Raw genomic sequence first — 9,571 nt, forward strand, 5'->3', positions numbered from 1 at the left:
TAAAGCACCTCATGTTCTCAAGTGATTGTCATCTGGAAGCACTTACCAGTGTCCATCGAGTGGATTCTGCAAGTGCCTCTCTGTATCTCAGCTCATATGGTGTAGGAGCTGCAGGCAGGTCCCACTTTATTATCAGTTGGTTTGTGATCTGATGAGCATTTATGTTAGAAGGTGTCGAGCACTTCCCTAAAATGAGCAACACGCAGCTGTTATAAATGCAAGAGAAGCAGGAAAGCTTTGGTAATTATGTCTGTCAGGTGTAGTTTATAAAAAGAATACAAGACTTGGCACAGAATACCGAACACTGAAAGACTTTAAAAGACTGGACATAAATGATTACTAAAGTCTTTATGTTATCAACAAAATAGGGTTGTTCCTCTTGCCTTTCTTTTGCGAGTGCTTCTGTTGATTTCAGAAAGAACCTTTTTCTAAGCAGGTGCTATGCTGAGTGAGTCTGAAAAGCAAAATCGAAATGTCAAGAGTACCCATAATCGTGAATTATATAAAAAATTTCCAGAAAATCTTCCAATTTAAGCAAAACTATGTTTATCTATATAATGGTAAGTGCAAATATGTTTTTGTCTTTCCCTTTATTAAACACAAGGTGGCCAGAGGAGGTCATAGTGATAATTTGGGTTGTACTGATAGTGGCCCCCAGCAGGGAGAAGCAGTGTTTTTTCTTGGAGCATGATTACTCTGAGAAAGTGAAGTTCTTGGAAGCTCTTAAAGTTATCTCAGTGGTCAGCTACTGAAGGGAATCTTTAAGTAAACATCTAAGCAAATAGTTAACTGGATTTCTTTTTTCGTATCTCTGCTGCAGCACTGTGTAATAGGTAAGTGGCCTTCAAAACGAGTTGAACTTTGAAAAGGTTTCTCAAAATGCTAACACTCTACAACAAAGATTCCTTAAGGGCATGGTACTGAGTCAACCTGGTCTTTGTAAACCAATAAAGAAGTTAAAAAAAACATCAAAGAGAGCACAGGAAGCTGGTTAAGTTCTGTACACAAATATTACTACGTATTTTTCTGGATATGACTATTTCATAGTCTAGCAAATGATTTAAAGAAAACCTCTTCTCGTGTAAAAGCTAATAGACTTCTACTATTGACTTTAGTAAACATTTCATCCAAGGAAGCCAAACCACAGCTTAGCTCTCTGAATAGGTAAAAATAACAAGTGTATATTGGGAATTATAATTTTGGAAATAATCTTTAAGAAAATGGTACAACTGCGTCAGCCAGGCTCTGCAGTAACACCACTCCTGAAGATGCTGTACCTGCTTTGCCTGGTGTAACTGAGATGTTCTTCCCTGTCACGCAGCTGTTATGGGCGTAATTCACCGCTATCCAAATAGATGCAATTCGTTTCATGTAGAGGTGCCTTCGTCTTATCGTGATAGAAGATGATGATGTGTTTTGTTGAAAAAGTTTTGGTATTTTGTCCCTTCAGAGGAAAGGATGGAATAAAAAACAAACATTTTATTGGACTATAGTTACTTATTCCTGCCCCTGCCCCAGAAAGCATCATTACAGCAATTGATAGATTTCCAGGTACTTATATACAAAATTCAGCATCTTGGAGTCTTGAAGGCGAGACCTGAGCAGCTTCAAACAGCAAGTGTAGTTCCAGTATCCTGGTAACTCTAAGCAAATTTAAACATGCAAATACTTGTTGTGTAGTAGAGAACTGTTAAATTCCTTAGGCTTGTAAGGCACAGCATGATACAACGCAAAATCTGTATGGCCTTCTCTTGTCCTTACAGTTGGATATAAAGAGCAAGTTGGATATAAAGGAATAAAATTAGGTTAGAAAGTACTTCATAGAGTCTACGTGTCACCTACCATAGGGGCAACTAAATTGCTTTGAACAGCAACATTTCCCATTTCCCAGCAACATTCATTACCTGAATCTAAATCACCACAAAGGTATGAAAAACCTCTTTTGAGTTATATGTCAGTCTTCTAACTTTTGTTCCTGCAAAGCATCAGCATTTGACAGAGATGCTTAAGCACCACCTCAGTCCTCAGCCCTGTAGGCTTCTCCTACTGCACACAGCACAGAAAGTCCAAGAGATTTACAGCCTTACATAGGAAGCTGTTCCTGTACAGCCTAGGCTTTTTTTCCTCCCCATCTCTCTCATTTACTCTCTCCCACATACCGGACAGATTTTTTTCAAGGTTAAAGCTGAGCCAGTTCAATGTTCTCAAAGAAATGGGCTGCATACTAATTGCCTACCTACATATTTCAAGAATTAAATGTGCTGATCAAGATACAATATTTAATAACTGAACAAAACCACTTGAAGGTTCTCCTGTCTTCTGTTTCAGACTAGTCATGAATCAGCCATTAATATTTCAAAGCATGATTTTAAATGCTTGGTTGGAACTTCTCTGTGGGAGTGTTTTTCTTTAATCCTTTTCTTCCTGACAAGTAAATCATAAGGAGCAAGGGTAAGGAACAATTTCAATGTCAAACTGATATTACTTGCAGAATGTCCTATACTAGGCAAGCAAAAAGCCCTTTGAAATATTTTTTTTGTTTGTTTTCCTTTTAACCCAATAAAAAAGAAAAGGACTTTTTCTTTAAGGCCACTGGGTTGAAGCCTAGGAGTCAAGTTCTGGCTTGGGAAAATCAACATCTCTGCGAGGCAATTGCCTCCCTCCTCCTGCACCCACATCCTCTTTCACCCTTTTTTCCCTGCCTTCTCTGTTCATAACGTTAACCTTGTAGTCTAGGAACAGCATGGTCTAATTTTGGCTGAGGTCTCTAAGAGCAACTAGCTTACAGATACTTCAGAAGCAGAGCCATCTCACAGGTGCTTATCCCCTTCCAAGAAATTTGGGCTTCTGGAAGACCAAAGAGCTAAGACAGCAAATGCAGTGGGATTTGGTGTTTATTGCAAGTTGATGCCTGCTGCTACCTCCAGTGTGAAAATACTGAGGGTGATGGGGGGAGTAATCTCAGCCCTGAGGTGGTTGCTTTGCTCCTCTGCAATGTGCTTAGGGAATATCCCAGTGTAGTGATGTTTCCTTATCTTTAGGAGATGCTCCTAAGCACAGCTCTTCTTCAGTGCAGAGTGGTGGGTTATGTGGCAAGATCATCAGTAGTGAGTATCAGAATTTGCCAGTGGCACACAGTGTTGTACCCCATGATACGGTCTCATGGCAAAGATCATGTCTTCAGATCTCACTTCTCTCTTTCTAAACATACCCTTAATCTCATGAGAGATCACAAATACGTAGAAATAAAATGAGGAAAATCAATTTTGTAATGCAGGTACTGAGAAAGAAATTAGCTTCATTTTGCCTTTTACTGATTTTTTTTTTTTTTTTTTTAAACAAACCAATGGGCAGATGTTGATTTAATATACCTATCTACACCTTACCTGGCTTCTTTGTTTTAGCTTTCTCCAAAAAGGCACAACTGAAGATAACGATATTTTAAGGTAATCAGTTTAATATTAACTCTATAAGTTCATTCCATCTATTAAACCAACACTTAATAATTCAGAATTGCAAGAAAATACTTTAAAATCTAGTTTTCTTATGTGCCACATCTGATATCTCCTTGGATACACGGTAGAACATGATATATAATGTATAATAAGAAGTAGTTGAATGTGTTGGCTTTTTTTTTAACTTTGAATGCATTAGCACTGAATATTCAATACAATTAAACAGATGCAAATAAAAGTAATTGATGAAAGTGATCTTTGTCAACAGTGTTTCAAACAGGATGTTGGAAGCATGGAAAGACGTATAATGATTCTCATGGCATAGTGTTGGTAGCAGGAGGGAGCTACAGGAGTGGCTTCTGTGAGGAGCTGCCAGAAGCCAAGTTAAATCTGTTTTACCCATGATGGTAATTGGTGAGTGGTCTCACTGTCCTTATCTCAGCCCATGAGCCTTTTATTATATTTTGTCTCCCCTGTCCTGCTGAAGAGAGGAGCGATAGACTGGCTCTGGTGGGCACCTGGTGTCAGCCAGGGTCAACCCACCACACTTAGCAAGCTCTTGCCAAATCAACAGGTGTGGATGAGATGTGAAGAAAGGTTTTGACCAGTATTGTGTAAAAATCCACAATGTGATGAAATATGCTGGAGCAAAACTCTGGCAGGCAGCAATCATGCCAAACAGCAATGACAGCTCTTTGTTTTCTTAAATTACTTTTAGACTTACCATTTTAAGAATATGGTGTAATTGACCGTATTCGGAGCACTGAGTACTGGCAGCCAGGTACAGGTTAGATCCTCACTTAATTCTTTGTAGCATGACAATTCATTGTCCCAGTCTGCAAGATGAAAACATGTCAACTGCAAAAGACCCATCACAGGCAACTGTTTACCATTAACTGCTGCAAGGTGGCTATGAGAAACAAAACCAAATACAAACCAGGCTGTAGTCTTCTGTGCAACAGAGCAAGAACTAGCGGTGCAAGTCCTTACGCCACATTTATGCTCAAGGCAAATAGTTCACTAATGTTTAGAACAAGGGACAGAGACATTTAGAAAGATTAAAACTTATCAGTCCTAAAGTTTCCAAGTAAAACCTAGTTTTCCTACATGAAGGTAGAAAAGAATAATTCTTCCCGTGTTTCATGATGCCATTACCAGCTATTATGTACCCAACAAGACGGTGCTGAAATGCTTGCTACAGTGTTTCCTACAGCTCTGGTGTCGTTTTGGCTTTGAACTGTGTTTCTTTCCTATAACAGTGATGTCTTGCTTGCTGCTTACCTCTGCACTTATTTAAAGATTAATATTTTTTTTTTCCAATTCTGAATGAAATACCTTATATACTTCTGGAAACACTACTACTTTTTTTTTTTTTTGGCACAAAAATTGCAGATACAAATTACATATATTCAAGGAAGCATTACTAGCTTTTGACCCTCTTCTTCGAGAAGAGCTATTGCAAGGTAATCTCCTTAAACCAGATGACAAAATTACTGTGAACCTCTGCCCTATGAGACTTTAAATTTTAATCTCCCAGCTCTGCTCTGCTTTCACATCGTTCTCATCCAACAGACAGTGTCTGTCTTGCTACGGATTTTCTGGAACCACTGTTTGCTGAAACCTGTACAAAGCATCAGCTTCTGGTGGGTTACTGTGGACCTGAGGAGCAAGCCCCCTTCCCTGGGGGAGCTGCTGTGACTTGGGAACCCTGGAGAACCAGGAGCGTCTGCCTTCCAGGGGAGGAGGGCACTGTTCTCCTACGGGATTTCAAACTGGAGCTGGCAACAGCTGCGCCTGCAGTAGCTTATCGACTGTTAAATACAAATTTGTACACATTTTTGAAAATGTAGGCCAGAACTGACCATGTGCACCGTGGTGAAACATCTTAGAAGTGAATGCCATGCAATTAAGTTGGAGAAAAAAAAAAAGGAGAGACTGACTGCCTTTGAGCAGTAACAGCATGGGCCAATGTGATGTTTCCATAATTCTGACTGGCAAGCATTACTGTGGAGTTTCTTGTAAAGCATTATGCACTGCAGTGTAGGGCTCATTATGAACAGCAGAATCAATTGACTAGACTCCAGAATTACTCCAAAACCATCAGTCATCTCTGTCTGGAGTTCAGAATAATGTGTTATGGCTGGAGAAAAACAATATGCTGCTTATACTACCAGCTTCATAAAAATCACATTATAAAGCCGGAGGAGCATATGTTTATGTACAAAATGGCTTGTGCTTAATTTTTGGAAGAAAAATATGGGGGATTTTGCAACTGAACATAATACATTTTTCAGCTGAAGGGAAATTAACCACTGATGACATTCTTAGAGGAATTAATTTTTAGTCTCTGGCGGTTAAGTTTATTCCAGTATTTCAAAAATCTCTTATCAGAAATGGTAGTGATAAAATATGACTGTTCTAATTTTGCTTTGTCTCTTAATATCTGAACTATTAGTTCAGAAGAATCAGCCATGACGTCTCAAAGTACCACCTACACTTTTAAAAAAACACTCAGAAATATTTTTTTTTCTCTTCACAAAAGTAGATAAGGATCTCAATAGGTAGAGGATACTTAAGATTATAAAAAAGAAATTTTCCTGATGAGTAGTCACATGTTCTCTATATCTGTTAGGTTTAAAGAGTTGCCAATAGGCCAATCTTGAATAAGAAATATTTTGCTATTTAATAAGTAAATATGTGTATCTCTGGAGTTGGTGTTACAGCATGGTTATGGTATCTCATAACCTAGGTTATGAGATAAAAGATCAGTCCTCTTTTCCCCATTAAGAGACATTTCTTCCTACAACCTGAGTTACAGAGTATCCTTGGTATTCTTTTCATCATTCAAATGGCAGCTGTATATTTAAGTTAAAAGTTGATTTGGACCAAAAAGTGTGTCAAATGAGTACATCTCAGACTTTAATACCCTTACCCTATGACACTTCCTTTCTGCTACTGTAAGAAATATGCTTTTCTAATAAAGCTATGCTGCATCAGTTTAGGTGTGTGCAGCTTCCTTTTGGGAAGGCAGAGATCAGGTCTTCCTTGTTTCTGCAGCAATGTGAATAATTATTGAATTCTTTGCTTTCCTAATCTGACCACCAAACCAAATGTTGGCCACCTCACCCATGGACATGGTGTTCTAACAACTGGGGAAAGCAGCAACTGCTCTCACATTCTTCTCTTCTTTTACTCTGAGTTAAGCCTTTCATTTCCTTGGTGTTTCTTTTTTGTTGTTGTTGTTTCAAAGAAATGTATGAAAACAAAACCTTTTTGGAACTACTGTAACACTTCATGTCAACAGATTTGCAACGTACTGCTCCTGAAAGTATTTGAAATACCAATGATGAGAAGGAAACATTTTCAGTCTTCTACTACATTTCTACTAACTTGTTCCCCAAATAATTTCTATTAATTAATATCCAAGTGGTGACCACAGTGTTGCAGACCTGTCTCTGGTTATAGAACAGGGGGTTGTGTTGTTCCTCATGCTCTCAGTCTTACAAAAAAACCCCAACCCTCTGGCTTTCTCTATGAGATTATGGTATTAGAACAAAGGAAAAAATAATAGATTTTATGTGTGGAAATAATGTATTAGCTCAACTAACACTCCAACCCACCACCTTGCTCCCAATATACTGAAGTTCTATGTTACTTTCTCCAGATGAACATAATGAATGTTACACACTGTTTCTCTTCATGTATCCTGTTTGTGGGTATTAGTGTTGACACACACATTCATTTTTATCCCAGTGCTTTTTTTTTTTGCTTTACTGTAGTGTTTCCCTTTAAAGAACATGCGTACTGTTAGTTCTTTCCAGCCCTACAATAGTGCTAGTCCTGTACCTAGACTGTGCCCCAAGAGCTATGGAAAGAAAGAAGAAAAAAATTTATCTGTACTAAAGACATCATAATCCAGTTTCTTCCTAAAAAAGAAAAAGCTTACTTTTTTCACTCCAGAAGTTTTGGTTTTCTTCTTGCGTATTAGTGTTTTCAATAATGCTTCAGTAGAATTTAGTCCGATTGGCTAATAGCAAGGACTAGAAAAATACCTGCAGCTAATTTCAGAAAAATATAGTCCCCATGATGATGTCTCAGCCAGAGCTACCGTGTACTCAAAAACCTGTCTTCACCGCTGCGGCTGTTAGCAAGTAGGATATTTCTGCCTACAATAAATTCAGCGTGAAGGACATCGGATCACCGCCAGCTGCTGTGGAACAACCTCTCCTTTTTGCCATTAGCAACAACTCACCAGTCAAATGTAGAGCATGAATCCTGGTCGCACAGACACATTGCAGACCCTACCGCCTTTTGCCATGGCAGTAACTTGCCCAGGGACTAGCCCGTAGGCAGGATTTATTGGCAGCTTGCCCATCGCCGTTGCATGGCTGTGACGGCGCTGCCACCGCACAGAGACGCCTGCCCGCCCTGTCCTGGGGGGGGTTCCCTCCAGAACCCCGCAAACATTTCTTTCCGGATCGGATCTGCCCCGCCGCCACAGCGCGCGGGCGGGGCGGCGCTCGGCAGCCGCCAGGAGGCGCCCTTGCGCCGAGCCGGGGAGCGCGCGGGCGGGGGCGGGGCCGGGCCGAGGGGCGGGCGCCGTAATGCGGCGTTCGCCCCGTGGTGGTGTCGGGTGTGCGGTGTCCGGAGTCAGCGCCCGTCTGACCGATTGAGTAGGCATTGTGTGAGAAATATTTACCCACCTGGGAGCTGTTGGCAACGTGGAAAACCCCAGTTTATGCAGTTGCTGGAGTCTGGGAAGAAAAAAGGAATCGTTTAGCAAGAGAACTGTTAAAGAAACAGGGAAAAATGCTGCTGGCTGTTGTTTCTCCTACCCACAGAATTTAATTCGGTTGTGATTTTGGTCGTACAGCCTTGTCTTTGAGTAACGTAAAGAATTTTTACTATTTATAAGCTTAGGAAGTTATGCAGCAAATTAAAACTTACCTGTTGCGAATAAAAAGATAGCTGCAAGCAGAGAGTTCTTCATCTTCTCTGCAAAGAAGCACAATGATTACGATCAATGTCACACTGTCTTCAGTCTATCTTTCACACTTCCTCTTCAAACTTCCTATTCATTCCACTACCTATACTCTTACTGGCTGAACACAAGTGAAAGGTTTATTAGCAACAATGAGGGACACTTGAACTCTTCAGTTGTCAATTAGACTTAGAAAATCCTAACCAGCTTTCCCCCTTGGTGTTTGTAAATCACAGTGAGATTTTAAATGGTGTCTGAGTTATCAGCAGTGCAAATCAAATTAAGCTTATACAGGTACTTCAAACTTTGAAAATCCTAGCCTAAACACCAGTGTGAATTAGAGATAATGATATCAATAAAAAGTAAGTCAAAGTGTTTGACTTACTCTGGTATGAATGCTTGGATGCCATAAAAATAACAGCAGCAGAAGATCCTGCCTGGCTTCACTTTCTGATTTCTTCTCCTGTTCAAAGTAATTTCAGTACTGCTGTATCTACACTGTTGGTACCAACACTGGGAGCCCTAATGCGGACAAAAATCACTGTAGCTGTAAATCGAGTGTGACTATGAACTCTGTATCCATTCAGCCTGGTCAGAGAACATTTAAAATAACCCCAGGCGTAGAAGCCACCAGAGCCACCATAGCTGTCACTGCTAAAAAAGTAAAGGGAAATTTTCAGAAAATTTCACTACTGTAGGAAATTTCCCTTCTGGGCTTAGATAGGTGCAATAAGAGACTGGATTCAGACCTACCTGGTGATAGGCAAATTATTAACTTATCTTGGCAACCATGGCAAATTTCAGGTTGAGTATTGAATAGCAAAAAACCCTATATTTAAAATGAATCACCTTCTTAAAGAGAGAGTTACAGGCATGCTTCTGAGACAGGTCTACAGTAGGAGTGGGTGACTAATGCACCAACTGTATCTTATCAGACTTTCTGAAGGGCACAGTCATGAAATGCAAGTGAACGAGGAATTCTACTGAGTGTTACAGGGGATTTCCTAGTGATGAAATCGTTTGGCAGTAAGCTCTGAAATGCTGAGGGGTGGTGGATACAGTGCGTACAAGCAGGTTCAAAACCGCTCTTATCAGAGTGACACAAAAATCAGCCTTGACAACACTTCCCACAAAG

The 9,571-nt window shown here is 40.0% G+C and overlaps 1 protein-coding gene across 1 annotated transcript in view; it reads right to left on the reverse strand.

Moving 5' to 3' along the window:
• LOC147596284 (interleukin-6 receptor subunit beta-like) overlaps positions 1 to 8,445 on the reverse strand; it is a 28,625-nt gene extending 20,180 nt beyond the window's left edge. Inside the window, exons 1-5 of the mRNA XM_086771540.1 lie at positions 8,403 to 8,445; positions 8,159 to 8,209; positions 4,180 to 4,291; positions 1,278 to 1,444; positions 47 to 186 (exon numbers count right to left, since the gene is read on the reverse strand). Coding sequence (XP_086627666.1) covers positions 47 to 186; positions 1,278 to 1,444; positions 4,180 to 4,291; positions 8,159 to 8,209; positions 8,403 to 8,445 — 513 coding nt within the window. The remainder of the gene's footprint in view (positions 1 to 46; positions 187 to 1,277; positions 1,445 to 4,179; positions 4,292 to 8,158; positions 8,210 to 8,402) is intronic.
• Positions 8,446 to 9,571: the final 1,126 nt, after the last annotated feature.

Source organism: Chlamydotis macqueenii, chromosome Z (assembly GCF_036417535.1).
Source record: "Chlamydotis macqueenii isolate bChlMac1 chromosome Z, bChlMac1.mat, whole genome shotgun sequence".
Taxonomy (NCBI): Eukaryota; Metazoa; Chordata; class Aves; order Otidiformes; family Otididae; genus Chlamydotis; species Chlamydotis macqueenii.